At 39.9% G+C, this 22,757-nt stretch overlaps 1 protein-coding gene across 5 annotated transcripts in view; it reads right to left on the bottom strand.

The window, feature by feature from the left end:
• MLF1 (myeloid leukemia factor 1) overlaps positions 1–6,560 on the bottom strand; it is a 31,379-nt gene extending 24,819 nt beyond the window's left edge. For 4 of the 5 annotated variants that reach the window (XR_005722313.1, XM_040247636.1, XM_040247629.1 and 1 more), the window contains exon 1: positions 6,240–6,550. Coding sequence is in view for 3 of the 5 variants with exons in the window: in XM_040247636.1 (XP_040103570.1) it covers positions 6,240–6,286 (47 nt within the window). In the remaining 2 variants the exon portion in view is untranslated. Of the gene's footprint in view, positions 1–6,239 lie in introns of all 5 variants that reach the window. The other variant, XR_005722311.1, reaches the window with a different exon arrangement.
• Positions 6,561–22,757: the final 16,197 nt, after the last annotated feature.

Raw genomic sequence — 22,757 nt, 5'->3', positions numbered from 1 at the left:
TATGATGACTATATGACCTCTTTCAGGATTGCTGACACAAACCCCAGTCAAACAGAATGAAATTTGGCACCAAACATGTTTTTTACTCCACATTATTTACCTATCAGAAGCAGGAAAAATGTTGCCCCGCCCCAAAACATTTTAACTCCTGGATTGATTCTGGGTCTCTTGGGATAATCTCAACATAAGTTTTTTTTTTTTTTTTTAAAGGACTGGCAATATTTCGCTTCAGAATAAGTTCCTGTTTTTAAGATGCTCTCAAATATATGTTATATATATGTATATATATATGTAAGACTCAAGTATAATTATATATATTTTGCCAGTTATAGTTTTATTGCCTTGTACAAAATATAGATATTTGTGCTTCTAAGTAAAAAAGCATCCCATATTCTTTATTATATAAGAGTCTCAGATAATTGACATGGCACTCCCATTCATCAAGGGAAATTCCTTCTCTCTACTATACCTAGTAGTGGCATAAGCAGATTTGTATGGCTCTCAGATCATAAAGAAACATTCCCTAGTTTCAATAAGGTGGGCGGGTCCATAAAGAAAATACATCAAGTGATTTATGTTTGGACACTATAAATAATGCATACAACACACAAGGGATTCTCTGGTGGCTCAGACGGTAAAGAGTCTGTCTGCAATGTGGGAGACCAAAGTTCGATCCCTGGGTCGGGAAGATCCCTTGCAGAAGGAAATGGAAACCCACTCCAGTATTCTTGCCTGGAAAATCCCAAGAACAGAGGAGCCTGGTGGGCTACAGTCCATAGGCCTCAAAGAATCAGACATGACTGAGTGACTTCACGTTCACTTTCTTTCACAACACTCTTAAGAGAATCTTTTAGGGCATGGGCCATGGTTTCTAAAAATTTATAATAAAGTTTATAGCACTGGGCATATAGTAGAAACCTAAGAAATACTTGAAGAATAAATGACATTTTCCTAGGTGTCCCAGGTGGAGCTAGTGGTAAAGAACCCGCCTGCCAATGCAGGAGACGTGAGAGACGCGGGTTTGATCCCTTGGTCGGGAAGATCCCCTGGAGGAAGGCATGGCAACCTACTCCAATATTCTTGCCTGGAGAATCCCATGGACAGAGGAGCCTGGAGGGCTACAGTCCTTAGGGTCGCAAAGAGTTGGACAAGACTGAAGCAACTTGGCATGCAGGCAATTTCATTTGCCTGCTGTTTAGAAGTACAGCTTAAAATGGTGGTGTGGCAGAAGGCTTTGATATTGTAAGAGTTGCAGGAATGACTATGGCTCAGTCCCATCCCGGAAGCACTCCTCTGCTTCTGTGTGAATGTTTACAAAATTCATTGATAGAACTAAGCTTTATGATATAGTCAGTCAGTACCAAATGGCACTCCTTGATCCAGCGACTATGTTATAATTGTGTTGTGTTCCCTGGCTCCTAATTCAATGGTTTGCACCTAAGGAACCAAGAAATCCCCCAAATGAACAGTTTAGCTTATCTAATAAGGTGACTTTGTTTTATTTCCTGCCGTGGCAATATTCTCAATTAAGAAAATATCAGTCTTGCATGTGTAATACATTCACTTTCAACTCAGTAAGTAGCTAAAAGTAGTGTCCTCTGACCACCTCCAAAGTGCAAAATAAATAAATTTTAAAAATTAAAAATAGAGATTATAGATATATATTTTTTAGCCCCTGATGAGAGAAAGGAGATAGAGTAATAGTCTGTGAAAATATGCAGGCTGTCTTTAAAGACTGGCCATCACAATATAGTGGCCACAAGAAGAGTCTGGGTGGCTTAAAGAAATGCTAACAATTTATAATGAAGAATAAGGCTGCTTTTCCAACCTGTTTCTGAGCCTTTCGTGTCTAATAGCTGATAAGTGGTAACATAGCTATTCTTTGTAGATGTCCATGATCAGAATTTCATTTCTGTAGCTCAGAAGGTTCAAAGATCATGTTTCTGTACAAAGCAGTAGAAACTTCTAGACTGGATTAGATATATGTAAACTTTGACATTTAATAATCAATGTTTCTTAGGGCATAGAAGAGGGGTCAAGACCATTTTATTCTCAAATTTAATTTTCCTGTCAGTACATACATGTTTCTATTCTTAAGCAAATGCAAATGGGAGAAGTAGTATTCTTGAGAGAAAACTATCTCAACTCTTTTTAAAAAGTCCACAGAGAAAACCACAGTGGAGAGCTAGAAAATAAATTGTGCTCCATGTTCCCTTGTAAAATCCATAAATAAATACATGTATCTACATTTAATAAAAGGTAAAGATAAGATGATTAAAAAAACCCCAACTCTGCATGCCAGAAAGTGCTAGCTTTTAACTTTTGTGTTTTTAACCAAATTACAAGTATTATTTATTTGAAAAGGTGTATGAGAATATATACTGTGAGACAATATATACTGTGAAACAACTTCAGCTCTGAAACATATAAGGAAACCCCCAAAAGTCACAAGCATACAATAAAACACTAAACTTTATCGCTTTTAAAATTTCTCTTTAATTTTCTCATGAAATGTTTAACGTGCTGTTATAGAAAGGTAAACATTAGAAACAAATATATTTGGATTCAAAACTAGACTTTGTCAAAGCTCTAAAGTATTTGACAATTTGATACCATATTTTACTAGCCTCAATTTATTTAAAAATTCTAATTTTATATCCAAGAAGTATATTCTTTTTGTCTGCCCACTTTTGATTAATTAGTAAATTTGGAGAGTGTGCTTATGATGGATACCCCTGATTCCCAATTAATGAATTATTTAGAAAATGGCAGTGTTTAAATTGGGTTTCCTGGTGGCTCAGTGGTAAAAGAGTCCGCCACAATGCAGGAAACGTGTGTTGGATTCCTGGGTCAGGAAGGTCCTCTGGAGAAGAAAATGACAACCCACTCCAGGATTCTTGCCCGGAAATCCCATGGACAGTGTTTAAATTAGAAAGTGCCAACATCAACAATGGCACCTACTGAATGCAAATACAGATCATCCTCCACTTATGATGGGGTTGTGTGTGTACGATCGCTTCAGTCATGTCTGACTCTTTGTGATCCCGTGGACTGTAGCCGTCCAGGCTCCTCTGTCCATGGGATTCTCCAGGCAAGACTACTAGAGTGGGTTGCCATGTCCTTCTCCAGGGAATCTTTCCAACCCAGGGATCCAACCCTCCTCTCTTATGTCTCCAGTGTTGGCAGGTAGTTTCTTAACCACTAGCGCCACCTGGGAAGCCGTAATGGGGTTACACCCTCATAAACCCATCAGAAGTGGAAAATAACCCTGTAGAAAATGCATTTAACATGCCTGAGCTACGAAACATCATAGCTTAGTCTAGTGTACCTTAAACCTTAAATGTGCTCAGAACACTTATTTTAGCCTGCAGTTGGGCAAAACTATCTAACACAAAACCTATTTTGTAATAAAGTATTGAATTCCTCATGTAATTTATTAAATACTGTACTAAAAGTGAAAAACCAAATGCCTGTAAGCGTATGGGTTGTTCACTCTCATGATCTCGTGGCTGACGGAGCTGAGGCTTGCTACCCCTGCTATTGCGCACCTTGTGAAAGTATCGTATTCCATGTCACTAGCCAGGGAAAAGATTAACATTCATAACTGAAAGTATGCTTTCTATTTAATGTGTATTTTTTTTACACCACATCAAGTTGAAAAATGTTAAGTGGAACCACTGTAAACTGGGGACCAAATGTAATCACTTTCAGCAATCCAACAATCAGCTATATCATATTAACTACAAGACAGAGAGTAAAAGACACTAGATTGTCATTAAATAGTATCTCTTGAACATTTTCTACATGTCAGACGTTAAAATAGCCACCAGGCAACCCAATGACCAGACACATAATGTGAGCAATAGGGATAATATTTTTATAAAAGATACAGGGCATGGAACTCCCTCTGTGTTCCTTAAGGTCAGTGCATGATTTAATAATGACTTTATCAATTCCTTACGCTTGACATATTAAGTAATGGATACTCATTTTGTTTGGGGTTCGGGTAAAAGGGGTGAGTCAAATGAAATAAATATTTGAAATTTACTTGAAAATTTACTTGAAAATAAATAAAGTTTACTTTTTTACTTGAAATAAATATAAACTCACATCCTCCTTCTTATCTCTAATTATTTTTACTCTCTATATTGCCAATTGTGGAGCAAAGAAATAAGTCAGTTTTATAAAGTTAATTTTATCCGAAATCTGTATGATATGGCTGCCTGGATTTGAAGACGGCTACAGAGAATGATGACTGAAAAACCTACTGCCATGTAACTGATGGTCCTATCCATCCTAAGTGCAGGGGAAGAGTGTTCTTTGATGTATGCCTACTATTTGTGTCCTGTTACTATTTCTGACCCTGCCTCTTGGGTTCATTGCCTTTGCTCAGAAAGAGGCATCCAAGAGTTTAAATTACACTTTTGCTAGATGTTTTAAAGAAAGTACTAATCATACATTAGTTTAGTTATGGCCATTGCTCTTTTGATATAATCAAGAGAATACAACTCAAAAGTTGTCATAATCTTCATAACTGCCACCAATTGTATTGAGGTCACAATTACATAAGAACCACTTCAACAGCTCAACTAAACTATGGATATATTTAGTCCCTACTCTCACAGGCTTTTAAAAGAGCAAATTATAATACAAACTTTGAAATTTGTTAAAATGACATTGTTCATAAATGTCGCAACTGCTCCTAAACGCATTAACTAAAACAATATGATAAATTTACCTGAGCCCACACACTCCTTGGCTTCCCTGGTGGCTTAGATGGTAAAGAACATGCCTGCAATGCAGGAGACCTGGGTTTGATCCCTGAGTGGGGAAGATACCCTGGAGAAGGGAATGGCTACCCACTCCAGTATTCTTGCCTGGAGAATTCCATGGACAGAGGAGCCTGGCAGGCTATAGTCTGTGAAGTTACAAAGAGTTGGACACGACGGAATGGCTAACACTCTACACCCCTTAATTATAATGAATAACCTTTAGAATAAAATACTAATAAATTAGAAATAGAATAAAATGTTAATAAATATTAATAATATAATAATAAATATTGTTTTTTCACATTAATAATTTCATCTTTTCTACTGTTAATTTTCTCTGTTATTACCATTATGTTATTTGGTTTTAATATAGTACTATTACATTTAAGCCAATATAATATTTTCTTTTAAAAACAAATCTATGTAGTAAACTGGTAACATTTCAACCTTTTAAACAGATGTGATCAAGTTGCACAGAGAATTTAAGTGATCAAAATAAATTAGGACTGCAAAATTCAAACTGGCAAAACACCTGGGTAAAAAAAATAACACAAACCTTCCTGTTTTAGGGATCCAACTAGATTGTGTTACATTTTTATATAATCACCAAAGGAAGAAAAATAGAAAATACAAAACCCAGGAAACCCTAGAAAACTAGATCGTAATTAAATAACTATTTTCTGGAAGGCTTCCTCTTTAGACATCACAGTATCTCACTTGAAACCGTTCACTGGGCTTGGCACTTGTTTACCTGAGGTGTTAAATGCACCCTCTGTTTCCCTGCCTACTTGCACTTTTAATAGGAAGAGGAGTCCCTCTCCAAACAAGGCTACCTTTGTAACAAATCAAGAAAGGAAACAAACAGTGCACCTGGCAACTTCCAACCACTTCTAGGGAGAGACAGCAAAACTCTCCAACGCTCCTATAAACACATATTATGGAAAATACTATTTTGGAAAACGTTTCCCTTTTCGAAGACTTGCCATCTTATTAAATATTCCCTGCCTCTCTTTTAGAGTAGAAGCAGGTGTGGAAAGGGCCCTGTAAGTATAATTCTCCTCAGAAGTTCCACCGAGAGGCAGTTACCATCCTCTGCAGCTGCGAAGGCGGGACTCTGAGCGCCAGAGGCAAAGAGGTTAGGGGGCGCCAGGTACCCGAAATCGGGCCGAGTTAAGAGCAGCCCGTATGGGGGTCGGTTGGGCGGGGAAGCCTGCACAGACCTCTCCCTACCTCACGCCCCCAAATTTCTCTTCCTTTCGAAATCCTCCTCTCCTTTCCCTCACACACCCCTATATCTTCTTCTCCCTTGCCTTTCACGCCCCACGAGTCTTCCTCAAACGCTCTCCTGGAGTCACCCGAATTCTCTCTCTCCTTCTTTCGCGTTTTAACTGACTTTCCCCTTAAAATAGCTCCTCTCAAGATCTCTGAGTTCCCGCGCGACCGCGGATTCCCGCCCCCGACACTCACGAGAAGAAGGGATCATCCTCAAAGCTGCTGCTCAGCATCCCGAACATCCTGGCTCTGTCTCCGGCAGCGGCGTTCGCGGACAGATTGGCAAACGATGTGACTCGCCGCGGCCGCGACCCGAGCCAGCCTGCCCAGCACTGTCAACGCCTGTCTCCCAGCCGCATGGGCCGTGGCCGTCGCGAAAGGCGGTGCTCGACGCGGAGCTGCTTTCCTATTGGGCGCAGATCCCATAACGTCACCAAGACGAGGCGGGGAAACAGTGTGCCGCTGCCATGGGAACCGCGAGCAACACGGCGGAGGCTAGGGGCTTGGTCAAGCGCCAGCCCCGGAGCCCAACATGAAGCCTCCCGTGGGACAAGATAGCTTGTTCTCTGGGCTGCAGGAACACAGAAATCAGTCTACCCTCTGTGTGACCTTGGGTAAATCGCTCTCGGCCTCGAAAAGGCTCTTTTCGGGAAAACGGAGATGGGTCAAGATTTGGGCTACTCTGCATCCAAAGACCCATTTACCGGCCTCATTTTGTGATCCACAGCAGAGTCCTGTCCGAAACACACTGTGGTGGTTGACCTAACGCTGTGAACAATAAGAAAAGATGGGCAAAAAGTTTTGGAGTACATTTAGTAAATAGTGTGACTCAGCACTTGAGGGAAACGGGATGAGGCCTATTAGATTTCAACAAATTCGTCTTTTGTGAGCCTAACCTGAAAGCAGTGTTTCCCAAGTGGGAAAAGCTTAAGTTTTACGTATACATGGTATTTAAAAATAAGATGAGAATGTTGCTCTCTTCCCTCCTCTTTCCAGTCCGTTTCAAGGAGCAAGTCTCACTTTGGTGCTGGTGTGTCTCTTCAACACTTCTCCAGCATTCCTTAACCTAAGAGTAGCACTCAGGCCCAAGGCCTGCAGCAAGCAGCCGTAGCCAACTAAACTTCCATTCCATATTTTTGTTTTAATTATATTTATATATAAGCCTTCTGTTTATGGCAAGGAAAGTGGTCTTAAATTTAAAGCAATAACTTTAAGTGAAAGTTTAAAAGTTTCAACATTTAAGTGAAACCATGTGCTAATTTCAGGAAATAGTACAGGTGAGATGTGGATATGTTGGGGGGTGGATATATGGGGGGGTCGGTGGGAAGGTTCTCACATTACTGAGCTTGGAAAACACCGTCCTGAGGTGTTGCAAGAGCCTATAAAAATGTGGAGGAGAAGAAAGAGAGAGCATTAGAGAGAGAGAAGAATGATTAGGGGTCTAAGAAGAGAGAAAATGCACGTTGCATGTCCATCCTTCACTAACTGGGCTACCCAACCTCTACAGAGGGCTGTCACATGGAGATAGAGTGTTATCCATAGCTGCACAGGGCCTCCTGGGATTGGGCCAGCAGAGTGGCACTCTGCCAGCATGAAGAAGTGTGCAGGGCCTGATTTGGAGGTGGCAGGAATACTCGGAGTTATTTTGGGAGCCGGAAATTTAATCCTTTGGACATTTTACCTCCCCACCTTTAGCCAAGTTCTTTGATTCCCACCCCCCACCCCCATCCTGAGACTGATGACATGATGTTGGGCAGCCTTTACAGCCCAGGTTAAGACCTCATAGCCCTTCCGAGGAAGAGGATATTTTTTTTCTCCAGCCTCAGAATAAAGTTCAGAGAGCATATACATATTAGGGATATTCTTAATTAGTTTCAAGGCAAAACAATTATTTTAGAACTGAAATTATTTTCTGTTTAAAATAATACAACTCAAGATATTAAGGAGGCTACATTAAAAAAAACTTAAATTGGGAAAGTTATTGGTGATCAATGATAGTATTAAAATAGTTTTGAATTAAGGTCAAATAAAGGAGTTTGTGGGAAGTTTTCCCCTTTTGTTCCCATGGGGAAATTTTTCTTAGCATTGCACTGTTGAAACATTTAAGCTTTAGTCCAAGCATAGGTTAGTTCAGGGTGTTATCTGGAGCTTCTAAAAGCAGTTTGGGCCTAATGGCAAACACTTAAAAAATGTTAATAGAGGAAAAGGGAGAGTGGATTCTAAAGAGATCTTATCAGTTTCAGATCAGGTGGGTAACAGGTAGGAGCCAGAGCAGGGAAAAATAGAATTGCAAAGCAGGACTGTGGGGAGAGGGGACCCTGCACTGTCTTATAAATAGAATCACAATAGATCATGTGTACTAATTGTGTGCCAGGTACTATGGTAGGCCCTTCATGTACATTAACTCATTAAATCCTCATAATTTTTATGGAGTAGTGATTGTTTTATCTCCATTTATAGGTAATGCAACCAAGATACAGAGAAGCTAAGAAAGTTTCCAAAATTCACACAGCCAGAAATTGAACTGGGCAATGTGCCTGGAGTTTTTGCTAGTAGGAGCTGTTTGCATGGAATGTGGGTAATGGGCCACACTGAGAGATGCAGATGAAAGCAGGTTATTATTTCTCAAAATCATGTAAACAAACTAAATAATGGACTCATACTAAAAAATGTAAAATTCAGTGGGGATATTTTAAAATCAACATAACTTTACAAATATCCATTGAGTGCCTACCCTAGTCAGACACTTATCTAGACACTGAGGTGTTGGTGAACAAAACAGACAAAAATTCCTGTTGCCCTGGAGTTTATATCTTGTGAATGGGCAAATGAAAAATGACATCACAGAAAGTAGTACATATGTTAAAAGGTGTTAGGAGCAAAAACTGAGCAGGGTAAGGGGAATGGAGGAATACAGTTTTAAACAAGGAGATCTGTGTAGATCTATCTCATTAAGATGGTGAGGTTGAGCAGACTCACTAGAAGGAAGTGGACATCCATGAGAAGAGCATTCCAGGCCAATGCAAAAGCCCCGAGGTAGCATGTGCCTGGTGTATATAATGCACAATCCATTCATAGGTCAGAGGAATAAGATGGGCCAAGTAAAGTGAAAATAACCTATTAGCATAATAGCTCCTGTTTGTACTTATGTTCCAGGCATTGCATTCAGTGCTTCCCATACATTTTCTTAACCCTTATAACAACTTTGTATACTAAGATGTTTATCTCCATATTACATATGGAAAACCCAGAGAGATTTGGTGATTGCCTAGTCAACTCAGGACTTCCCTGGTGGCTCAGATGGTAAAGCGTCTATTATGTGGCAGACCCAGGTTCGATCCCTGGGTTGGGAAGATTCCCTGGAGAAGGAAATGGCAATCCACTCCAGTACTATTGCCTGGAAAATCCCATGGACAGAGGAGCCTGGTAGGCTACAGTCCATGGGGTCGCAAAGAGTCGGACATGACTGAGAGACTTCACTTCACTTAGTCAACTCAAATCCAAATTAGTCCTACTCCAAAGTGTATATTCTTGCCATCACCCTAATATATCTCCCTATAAAAATTAATTATTTTTTGAGCACCTCTATGTAGTAGGCATGGCACTAGTGGTAAAGAACCACCTGCCAATGCAGGAAACATAGGAGACGTGGGTTTGATCCCTGGGTTGGGAAGATCCCCTGGAGGAGGGCATGGCAACCCATTCCTCTATTCTTGCCTGGAGAATCCCATGGACAGAGGAGCCTGGCATGCAAGAGTCCACAGGGTAGCAAAAAGTTAGATAAGACTGAAGAGATTTGGCATGCATGCATGTACTAGACATTTTTACATATATAACCTCTAACCTCACTACAACTTACATTTGGAAGGTCACTGACCAAGATCAAAGAACACAGCGAAGGACATGAGACCCAAGCCAACCCTATAACTCTACTAAAAACATTGATAGTTTAAAATGAGTCAATTTGAGTTTGAGCATTCTTTGGCATTGCACTTCTTTGGGATTGGAATGAAAACTGACCTTTTCCAGTCCTGTGTCCACAGCCGAGTTTTCCAAATTTGCTGACATATTGAGTACAGCACTGTAATAGCATCATCTTTTAGGATTTGAAATACCTGAGCTGGGATTCCATTTACCTTCACTAACTTTGTTCATAGTGATGCTTCCTAAGACCCACTTGACTTCACACTCCAGGATTTCTGGCTCTAGGTGAGTGACCACACCATCCTGGTTATCTGAGTCATTAAGACCTATTTTTATTGTTCTTTTGTGATTCTTGCCACCTCTTCTTAATGTCTTCTGCTTCTGTTAGGTCCTTACCATTTCTGTCCTTTTTTGTGCCCATTCTTGCTTGAAATGTTCCCTTGATATCTCCAGTTTTCTTGAAGAGATCTCTAGTTTTCACATTCTATTGTTTTCCTCTATTTCTTTGCATTGTTCCCTTAAATAGGCCTTCTTGTCTCTCCCTTCTATTCTCTGGAACTCTGTATTCAGCTGGATATATCTTTCCCTTTCTCCTTTGCCATTCACTATTCTTCTTTTCTCAGCTATTTTTAGTTTCCTTAAACAACCACTTTGCTTTCTTGCATTTCTCTTTCTTGAGGATGGTTTTGGTCACTGCCTCCTGTACAACACTAAAGCATCTGTGTGGTGTGGATCACAACAAACTGTGGCAAATTCTAAAGATATCAGAATACCAAACCAACTTACCTGCCTCCTGAGAAACCTGTATGCAGGTCAAGAAGCAACAGTGAGAAACAGAAATGGAACAAAGAACTGGTTCAAAATTGGGAAAGGAGTACGACAAGCTGTATATTGTCACCCTGCTTATTTAACTTCTATGCAGAATAAATCATGACAAATGATGAGTTGGATGAAACACAAGCTGGAATCAAGATTGCTGGGAGAAATATCAACAACCTTGGATATGGAGATGCTATCACTCAGAAAGTGAAGAGGAACTAAAATAGCCTCTTGATGAGGATAAAAGAGGAGAGTGAAAAGGCGGGCTTGAAACTCAACATTTAAAAAACTAAGATCATAGCATCTGGCCCCATCACTTTATGGCAAATGGAAGGAGAAAAAGTGGAAGCAGTAACAGATTTTATTTTCTTGGGCTCCAAAATCACTGCAGATGGTGACTGCAGCCATGAAATTAAAAGACGCTTGCTCCTTGGAAGAAAAGCTATGACAAACCTAGACAGCATATTAAAAAGCAGAGACATTACTTTGCTGACAAAGGTTCATCTAGTCAAAGCTATGGTTTTTCCAGTAGTCATGTATGGATGTGAGAGTTGGCCTATAAAGAAAGCTGAGCACCAAAGAATTGATGCTTTTGAAATGTGGTGTTGGAAAAGACTCTTGAGAGTCCCTTGGACTGCAAGGAGATCCAACCAGTCCATCCGAAAGTAAATCAGCCAGGAATATTCATTGGAAGGACTGATGTTGAAGCTGAAACTCTAATAATTTGACCACCTGATGTGAAGAACTGACTCACTGGAAAATATTAAAGGTGTGAGGAGAAGGGGATGACAGAGGATGAAATGGTTGGATGGCATCACTGACTCAATGGACAAGAGTTTGAGTAAACTCCTGGAGTTGGTGATGGACAGGGAGGTCTGGCATGCTGCAGTCCATGGGGTCGAAAAGAGTTGGACACAACTTACTGACTGAACAACAACAATAACAAAGAGTTTGAAATTCACTGAGTCCTTTTTCCTTTTTATCCCTTAACTCATCAGTTCAGGTCAGTTCAGTTCCTCAGTCATGTCTGACTCTTTGCGAGAAAGAAAAATAAAGTCTATCACTGTTTCCACTGTTTCCTCATCTATTTGCCATGAAGTGATGGGACCGGATGCCATGATCTTCGTTTTCTGAATGTTGAGCTTTAAGCCAACTTTTTCACTCTCCTCTTTCACTTTCATCAAGAGGCTCTTTAGTTCTTCACTTTCTGCCATAAGGGTGGTGTCATCTGCATATCTGAGGTTATTGATATTCCTCCTGGCAATCTTAGTTCCAGCTGTGCTTCTTCCATCTCAGCGTTTCTCATGATGTACTCTGCATATAAGTTAAATAAGCAGGGTGACAGTATACAGCTTTGATGTACTCCTTTTTCTATTCGGAACCAGTCTGTTGTTCCATGTCCAGTTCTAACTGTTGCTTCCTGAACTGCATATAGGTTTCTCAAGAGGCAGGTCAGGTGGTCTGGTATTCCCATCTCTTGAAGAATTTTCCAGTTTATTGTGATCCACACAGTCAAAGGCTTTGGCATAGTCAATAAAGCAGAAATAGATGTTTTTCTGGAACTCTCTTGCTTTTTCCATGATCCAGCGGATGTTGGCAAAACCAGTTTGAACATCTGGTAGTTCACAGTTCACCTATTGTTAAAGCCTGGCTTGGAGAATTTTGAGCATTACTTTACTAGCGTGTGAGATGAATGCAATTGTGTGGTAGTCTGAGCATTCTTTGTTATTGCCTTTCTTTGGGATTGGAGTGAAAACTTTTCCAGTCCTGTGGCCACTGCTGAGTCTTCCAGATTTACTGGCATATTGAGTGCAGCACTTTCACAGCATTATCTTTTAGGATTTGAAATAGCTCAATTGGAATTCCATCACCTCCACTAGCTTTGTTTGTAGTGATGCTTTCTAAGGCCCATTTGATTTCACATTCTAGGATGTCTGGCTCTAGGTGACTGATCACACCATCGTGATTATCTGATTCATGAAGATCATTTTTTGTACAGTTCTTCTGTGTATTCTTGCCACCTCTTCTTAATATTTTCTGCTTCCGTTAGGTCCAGACCATTTCTGTCCTTTATTGAGCTTATCTTTGCATGAAATGTTCCCTTGGTATCTCTAATTTTCTTGAAGAGATCTGTAGTCTTTCCCGTTCTGTTCTTTTCCTCTGTTTCTTTGCACTGCTCATTGAGGAAGGCTTTCTTATCTCTTCTTGCTATTCTTTGGAACTCTGCATTCAAATGGCTGTATATTTCCTTTTTTCCTTTGCTTTTCACTTCTCTTCTTTTACAGCTATTTGTAAGGCCTCCTCAGACAGCCATTTTGCTTTTTTTTTTTTCATTTCTTTTTCTTGGGCATGGTCTTGATCCCTGTCTCCTGTACAATGTAACGAACCTCTGTCCATAGTTCATCAGGCATTCTGTCTATCAGATCTAGTCCCTTAAATCTATTTGTCACTTCCATAATCCAAATCATAAGGGATTTGATTTAGGTCATACCTGAATGGTCTAGTGGTTTTCCATAGTTTCTTCAATTTAAGTCTGAATTTGGCAATAAGGAGTTCATGCATCAACTACTTATAAAAAACCAACTATATCCTCGGCACTATTCTAGGCATTGCTAACTGCTAAGTCACTTCAGTCGTGTCCAACTCTCTGCGACCCCATAGACAGCAGCCCACCAGGCTCCGCTGTCCCTGGGATTCTCCAGGCAAGAACACTGGAATGGGTTGCCATTTCATTCTCCAATGCATGAAAGTGAAAAGTGAAAGTGAAGTCACTCAGTTGTGTCCAACTCTCAGGGACCCCATGGACTGCAGCCTTCCAGGCTCCTCTGTCCATGGGATTTTCCAGGCAAGAGTACTGGAGTATACAAAATTCCTGGCCTTCTTGGAGCTTACTCTCTAGCAAATGGTTCTTTCACCAGCTAATTCTGCAGTTACTATTGTTACAGCACTTCAGAATTTTCAAGCTGTTTTGAAGACTTTTTCTCAAGTGCCCAAGAAGAAGTGAACAGGCTCTTGAGTGCTGTACTTTCAGACTTAATTCTAGTTCTCCAGAACCATGGGTGTTAGGCCATAATAAACACCTTACTATCGTTACTTCAATGTGTCTAGGGTTTCATTTGCTTTAAACTGTGCACAGAGATTCTGGGACATTATAATGTTGAGAGAATTTGAAACGATGTCTGTTGGACACTGTGAAACTACTATCTTGAGATATTTCACATATTTTTTCAATATTGTGCTACATTCCTTTAGGGGATGTCATAGCTTTGAAAAGCTAGGGTTTTAGATGTTCCCATGATGATAAGGAAGTACCTTCTGAAAATCAATATGAAATAGGAGATGTTGTTGGCAAATCTCAATCTGTTCCCAATGTTTGAAATGTTGAGCTTGCTAAACAGGTACACATCTGTCAGTGTGATTATTTAGAATGATAAAAAATTATTTTTTTCAATTTATTTTTTTAAAGGCTACTGAGTTTTCAGGACATACATACTTAAGTTGTTTGGACTTAAGTTGTTGGTAATAAACAGAGTCAACTACTGAGTATTTTCTCAGATCTAGGGGAAACTGTAAATATTTCTGAGGCAGGAAGGGATCATGAACTGAGATCATTTGGAGTAAGATTGAAGGCAGGAGGAGAAGGGGATGACAGAGGATGAGCTGGTTGGATGGCATCACCGACTCGATGGACGTGAGTCTGAGCAAGCTCCGGGAGTTGGTGATGGACAGGGAAGGGCGTGCTGCAGCCCATGGGATCGCAGAGTCTGATACTACTGAATGACTGAACTGAACTGGGAACATCTGTGCTAACCCCATGATCTTTTTTTTTTTTCTTCAAATTTTGTATCACAAATCCAATTTTATTAAAAGGTGTGATTCATTTTCCTTTTAGTGCACATCCTCTTTTAACCCAGCTGTCTTACCAGCCCTCATACAGGTTTGCATTATACCTTTATGAGAAATAGGGAAGTCATACATAGTGCTTCATGACCTATAAAATAAAAGCATAGGTCCAAGGTCTTCAAAATCCCTGGTGGGGCCACCTCTGATCCATATGGCACCATTGTTCAAGTTAGGAACAGGCATCTCTCTCTTTCAAGGTACTTCCATTAAGGAGACAATCATTTAGTAAATTTACAAGTCTACAACGTGTACAATATGACTAGTGTCGCCCTGAGGAGTCACACACTTACTAATGGACACCCCAGTCCCAAGCCCGAATTCTACTCATAGGAAGTTAATGTACCCAGCTCATTCACAAACTCATGAGTAAGAAATGTAATTTTATTTTTCTGTAGCTGACCTTAATCTATGTTCTGTGCTCCCATCTACCAGGGGTGACCCTTCCCACTCCCAGGAAGACAATGCCAAGGTGGAGTTGGTTGCCAGCCGTGCTGTATCCCTGAAAGCATCTTTATACTCTTGCTGGATGGAACCAGGACACTAAGCCTCTCCCAGTCTGGCACAGTGAAGAACTGTCTTGTCCTAAATGCCAATAGGATTCTTCTCCCTTTGAGAAACGTGCTCTCTAGAGCAAGGTTTTCTTCTAGTCAAGTAACAGAGCAAATTAACTTCACGGAGAAAAACTTTCCCTGTCAAATCCTCCCTTTCCCAGTGCTTGCCAGGAGTGACAGCCAGGAGTTTTGTTCACACCAAACCATGAACAAGCAGCACACTTTCCCAGTTTTGTTCACACCAAACTATGAATAAGCAGCACACTTTCTGAGTTGTGTTTACTTTTATATCTTGTTTTCTCTGTGGAGATGTATATTCATGGCTGGCTATTTATTGTGCATGAATTGTAATTGAGTCATATTTTATTTGGAAAAATATTGAGAAAATATCACCTTTGGGGTATTGGTTACAAGAGATATGCCTTTGCCAAAGTTGTTTTAGTTGGCTCTTGAGAGCAGAAATGGAGGCTTTAGTCCCTGCTATGCTATGCTAAGTCCCTTCAGTCATGTCCAACTCTTTGCTACCCCATGGACTGTAGCCTGCCAGGCTCCTCCATCCATGGGATTCCCCAGGCAAGAATACTGGAGTGGGTTGCCATTTCCTTCTCCAGGGTGTCTTCCTGACCCATGTCTCTTACTTCTGCATTGGCAAGCAGGTTCTTTACCAATAATAGCATCACCTGGGAAGCTCATTAGTCCCTGGGTGGGGTCCTAACATTCAGGTGGCAGAAAGGAAATCTGTAGGAGAGCAGTCGGGGAGAATTCTGCTCTAGAAGGACAGAGAGGATGGAGGTGCTAAAAAAAACTGGGGAGGGAGTGAGGGCTCACCGTAGGGTCAGGGCTGAACCAAAGATTATACTATTGCTAAATATGGGCAAGTTTTGGCCTTTCCCATATTTTTTAGATGTAAATGTTTGAGGCTTGGATATTTTGAAGCACGTGCCATTTTAAAAATATAGCATGTCTACATTTTTAAGCACATCTATATATATATTTTTTTTTCTGTGAGAAAGTATTTATTGAGCATTATATTGAGCAAGTACTGTATGTCAGTTATCATACCAGAAACTCCAACCTGTTTTTTTTTTTAACTTTCTAAAGGATTTTTATTTTTTATTTATTTTTTAAATATCAATTTATTTATTTATTTTAATTGGAGGTTAATTACTTTACAATATTGTATTGGTTTTGCCATACATCAACATGAATCTGCCACAGGTATACACGTGTTCCCCATCCTGAACCCCCCTCCTTCCTCCCTCCCCGTACCATCCCTTTGGGTCGTCTCAGTGCACCAGCCCCAAGCATCCAGTATCATGCATTGAACTTTCATATTCGTTTCATATATGATATTATACATGTTTCAATGCCATTCTCCCAAATCATCGCACCCTCTCCCTCTCCCACAGAGTCCAAAAGACTGTTCTATACATCTGTGTCTCTTTTGCTGTCTTGCATACAAGGTTATTGTTATCATCTTTCTAAATTCCATATATATGCGTTAGTATACTGTATTGGTGTTTTTCTTTCTGGCTTGCTTCACTCTGTATAATAGGCTCCAGTTTCATCCACCTCATTAGAACTGATTCAAATGTATTCTTTTGAATGGCTGAGTAATACTCCATTGTGTATATGTACCACAGCTTTCTTATCCATTAATCTGCTGATGGACATCTAGGCTGCTTCCATGTCCTGGCTATTATAAACAGTGCTGTGATGAACATTGGGGTACATGTGTCTCTTTCAATTCTTGTTTCCTTGGTGAAAGCACATCTATAGTTTTAAAATATAAACTTAGATAAGGGCTCACTTCCATTTAGTGACAGTTTCCATCTAAAAATTGTCTACCAAAAGTTTTACAAAATTTATCCCAACCAATACTCTCACTAATGGTGCAAGGGAGGCACCATCTCCATTTTGCAGAAGAGATGGATTCAGGGAGATGGAGCGATTTGCTAGGTCCTCTAGCTGGTGACTGGTAGAATAGGGATTTTGATCCAGATCAGACCACTTCAAGGTCAGTTTCTACTCACTACACCCCTAGGCAGTTCACATAATGAAAAAAGAACTTGGTGCTGTGAAATGGCATACACATGAAGCTCCTAGGGCTGTCTGAACATTGATATAGGTTGTTTGGTTTAAGTATATCAAAAGATTTTTGAATTTTCCTGAAAAACAAACAATAATAAAAATGTTATTTAATGAATAAAACAAAGGTTATTACTCCAAAGAATCTGAGTGACAATGTAAAGTACAAACATGTTACAATAACGTTTTTTTCTGTGACAAATTTCCACAGAGTCTATAATGGAGCCACAAGGAGTTTCAAAAATCCACAACCAAAGACTAACAGTTTTTTAAAATTTACTTTTTAATTGAGGTATAAATATGGTAAAGTCCAATAAGCTTAAACGTATAGTTCAATAAGATTTACATATGAATAACCCTATGTAAACACCACCCAGCTGAAGATACAAAGCATTTTAAAAATTTCATTCCAGGTCATCTCTCTCAAAGGTAACTAGCATTCTGAGATCTCCTTCTTTTGCTTAACATGTTTGAAAAATTCACTTGTATTGTTGCATATAGCAGTGGTTTATTCTTTTTCATTGCTGTGTAGTATTTTATTGTAGGAATTTACCATAAGTAATTTACCCATCTACTGCTGAAATTTTTTTTTTTTATGTTTAAGACTAACGCTGCCATGACCTTCTTATACATGACTTGATTAATTTTTTTAATTTTCTGGTTAGGCTGAACAGCTAATGGGATCTTAGTTCCTCAGCCAGTGATTGAACCCTGGGCCCTAGCAGTGAAAGTGCCGAGTCCTAACTGTTGGACTTCCAGGGAATTCCCAGGACTTGATTAATTTAAAAAATCAATTTAACATTCAGTTCTTTTTAAATCTTTATTTTCACTGAAATCTGGAAAACTTTCTACAGACAGTAATTTCATAAGGAGGGTTTTTCTATTGAGTCAACGCTTTGATGTTTGCAACTGTCTATTTCTTTTGTGTCTAAAATAGAAGAAACACTTTGCTGCTTTTTTTAAAAAAAATGAAAAATTTTAGAATCATGAAGCCTAAAACAAGTTGAATAGTAGGTAGCATTCTTTAAGAAATACTGTTGAGGTCATCTGTTCTCAGGAACTTTTTAATGTGACTGTCTAAAGCATTATTTCAAAAGTTATTTTTAAACCTTTGATAAGATTTGGAGAGAATTCAAGCTGTGGGTGGATGTCCCACTGTGAAGGCAATCATATGAGAAGACTGTCAGGGCTGGAGGGAATTATTTTGGAAAACTTTAAAAACTTGAATGCCTTCATCTTTGTCATATGCTTAGATGCTTTTACTATTTGAAATGGTAGGAAAATTTTGCTTCCATCTTAGAGGAAGTGTTTTTAATCTCAAAGCCATGCAAGTTTTAATGCTACCTGGGATAAATATTTGGGGATAACATGATAAAAGGGTGACAAGCAGTTAATAATAAGTAGCTCCAAGCTATCCCTGGTTTCTTCCTAATTCATATCTCCCTCAGACCTGGAAGCCCCTGGACCCTGATGAGAGAAACTGAGGTGGGCCAGGCCTGGGTTTGCTGGTGGGCAGAATGCTGTGGTCTGCCGAGTGTTCTTAATAATTAAAGCTAAAACCTACTATGTGCCAGGCACATTAATTCACAGCAGTTCTGTTACTGTTTTATAGAATTAAGTAAACACAGGCTTTAGAGAGTTAAATATTATAATTTGTGCAAGAGCATATTGCTAAGAAGCAGTAGAGGTGAGACTGGACATCAGGTTGTCTGACTTTAGAAGCTGGGCTCTTATTCAGTGCACTGGCTGTAACTCCCACTGTCTAGCACGAGAGACTAGCTGTCTACATCCAACTGAGAATGGGGCTTTACCTAGAGTCCGCGTCAGAAACACAAGACCAATAAGGGCCAGGTAAGTAATAAAAGTGGGAAAAGTGGAATAGGTAAGACAGTGAAGAGAAAACAACAAACATGCATTGAGCTTCCACTGGGTACCAGGCACTTTAAGTGCTTTACGTGTGTTAACTCTCTTAATCTTTCAAACAGTCTAACGAGATAGGTGCTATTATTACACTCATTTTACATAAGAGGAAGCAAAGGGTCAGTGAAGAGAAATCACATACTCAAGGCCATACAGCGGGAAGTGGGACCCGGCGAGTCTTGCTGGGCACCTGTGCTGTATGGCCATGGGCTCCTAGAGGGGCCTGAATGGATTTGTCTCTAGCAGACTGGATTGCCCTGCAGAAATTCACGTCCACTGGTAGTATGGGATTTCATATGAAACCTTCCAATTTTTAAAAGTGAGCAATTAATTAAAAACAAGATACCTTAGAAGGCAAACAAAACAAGCCTGTGGGCTGAATCTGGCCCAAGCCTGTGATCTAGTTACTGTGAAAGTGAGCTGTCATGGCAGGAAAGGATACTTGAGCCTGGTAGCATCTGTGTACACTGGCTTCTGAATGTAGCTCAAAACCACACTGACAGTGAAGCCTGTCCTGTGAGAACTGAGAAGTGCCCTGACTTCCAGACAAAGGCCTTTGTAAGTGGACGCCAGTCACCACATTACTGGCTGTCCATATCTTAATATATTGATACCATGAAGCAGTAGCTTCATTTCTGCAAGGTATTTAGATTATAAACTAATGTTTTCATCTGGTTTGCACAAGCTTAGCACAAGTTGATTATCAGTTTGGGGTATTACATTACCTTTCTAGTTCTGTATCTTAAAGTAGATCTGAAATCATCTTGCCTGTTCTCTAAAAAGTTCACATTCCAGTTTTTCAAACTCAAGTACTTGTGGGTTTTGACTCCAGCTCTCAGTAAGCCCCTCCCTCAGTGGGAGGTAAGGAAAGAGCCAGTCTCCTCTGTGCCAGTGGGACATCAGTCTTGCTCAAGACTGTCCTCCCTGTAGAGTTTTGGAAAAATCAGACTCTCATATGCAAGAAAATATCAAAAGCTTATTTACCCATAGAAAAACAATCTGTTAAACTAAATGTGACTGGATGCCTCCAAGAGTTTTTTCCCTAACATTGTTCACTTATCTGTTACTTGTTTTGTCACTGTCCAGCATGTATAGGAGAGCCATAGGTTTTAAACAAACAGCTTAATAGACAACATATTTGGAACTTAATTTGTTTTCTTCATTTTCTCCCCTTCAAATTCTTATATTCATACTGGGCACATACTCTAGGTTCTTAGGGAAAAAAGTGTTTAAGGGTTGTACTAGTTTCTTAGAGCTAATACTGCAAACTAGATGGCTGAAACAACAGACGTTTAGTCTCTCACAGTTCTGGAGGATAGCAGGCAAGCTGTCAGTAGGGCCATGCTGGCTTGGAAGGCTCTGGGGAAGAATCCTTGCCGCTCCTTGGCTTGTCCCCATCTCTCTAGTCTCTGCCTCAGTCATCACATGGCCTGCTCCCCATGTTTCTGAATCCAAATTCCCCTTTTCTTGTAAGGATGCCAGGCACTGGAATTGGGGCCCATCCTAATCCAGTGTAACTTGATTACAACTGCAAGGACCCTAATTCCAAATAAGGTCATACTCACAGGTTCCAGGTGGACATGAATTTTGGGGAGATGCTCTTCAACCCAGTGCATGCATTATTAGTACAAAAATAATCAGAATAGGTGGAGAGAAAAATTCTCAGGATTAATCACTACATAAGACTGGGAATGCCAAGTCGCTTTAGTTGTGTCCGACTGTTTGTGACCCCATGGACTGTAGCCCACCAGGCTCTTGTCCATAGGATTCTCTAGACAAGAATTCTGGAGTGGGTTGCCATTTCCTCCTCCAGGGGAATCTTCCCAACCCGGGATTAAACTTGTCTTCTGCGGCTCTTGCATTGCAGGTGGATTCTTTACCGCTGAGCCACAGGAGGAGCCCAAGATTGGGAATATATGCCAACAATCAGCTGACAAGTTTGCAGGTGTGTAATTCTGCAGAACTTTACAGCATGCATTTACATTAACCTCATTCCTTCTAACTTCCTGCTGTCTCTACTTTCATTCTCTTCTTGGCCCTAGTTTCTTCACTGACTTGTTACAATTTCTCTTTTATCTGGTCATATCCTTTGAATTATAAAATACTTGATGCTTCTCTGGAACAAAGAATGATAGGGATAAATAAATAAAATAATAACATAACCACCATTAATTTGATGGTAGTGTTGAGATATTGGCCTCCATTTAAGAACAAACTCATTATGAGAAGCCTTCTGACATGATAAAATGCCAGTGTAGATCTCAGAGTGATGTCTCTAATTGCCTAGACCTTTTTACACTAGGTATCTGCATGAGTTATAACTCTTTTGTGAAGATAAAAAGGCTACTGTAAGAAATAGCCCCAGTGCTATAAGAGCTGTCAGACTGGAGGGCATCGCAAATGAGATTAATGATGTCTGCCTTAATATAAGAAGATTTAGCATAACCAAGATTATGGATCCTGCAGAAACCTGCCAGCACTCATTTGTCTGGGATAAATATTATTTTTAATTAAAGTCCTAAGGTAGGTTATTCTTGAGCTAATGAGATCTATAGTGATTTCTTTTGGGAATTAATTTTCTTTCTTAATTCTCAGTCATTTTGATGATTATCACTTATTCAGTCTTATGGCAGTCAGCTTGTAGGACATGCTATTTCTAGCTAAAGGTGCTAGTATTTAGCTAGAACAAATAACCCAGTATTTGTTTTTATGTAGCACTCTCATTTTCTAATTATATTTACCATTTAACACAAATACTATTACAGATTTGTCTGTCCAACTGAGCTGTATATGATGAGTTAACTTTATAATATCAGATCACTCACAAGAGCATAAAGATTCAATCTAAGTGAAATGATAAGGAATATAAAATCAGAAAATAGGGCACTGCTATTTTTTAACTATTTAATTGATTCTAGTTCTTTGCTAGGCACTGTGCCGAGTATCGTAAACACATCAACTCTAAACCACATACAGACTCTGAAAAATAGGAATTATTTATTAGATATGGAATAAATGCTTACGAGACAGGAGGTTTAACTCTATAGCTCATGTTCATATACCACACAGCTTCTCTGCTATAAGGGGCAATCACCCAGCTTTCAGCAGACCTCCACATAAACATGTGTTTGTCCAGTGTATGGTTTAACCAAGTTTTCAGTGACTCTGTAGGGTTGGTGTTCTGGTTACTCTAGCTGTGTAACAAACCACCCCAAAACCTTGTGGTATGGGGTGACATTTTATTATGCTCATAGATGCTGTGGGTAAGGAGTATAGACTTGGAAATGAGGATGGCTTGTCTGCAGAACCTCAGCTAGAGGGGACTGTGGCTGGAGGAGTCTACACTCACATGCTGGTTGTTGGCTGGAACTTCAGCTGGAACTGAACACCAGAACACCGACAATGTAGACCCTCCCTACGGCCTGGGTTTTCTTGGGACATGGCCACCCCTGAGTCATTTGTCATCTTGTATGGCAGCTCAGGGCTCTGGGGTGAGTATTCCAAGTGA

This window comes from Oryx dammah, unplaced genomic scaffold, assembly GCF_014754425.2.
Source record: "Oryx dammah isolate SB20612 unplaced genomic scaffold, SCBI_Odam_1.1 HiC_scaffold_2, whole genome shotgun sequence".
Classification (NCBI taxonomy): domain Eukaryota; kingdom Metazoa; phylum Chordata; class Mammalia; order Artiodactyla; family Bovidae; genus Oryx; species Oryx dammah.
Note: the sequence above shows the minus strand (reverse complement) of the source record. Positions and strands in the feature narration are given on the sequence as shown.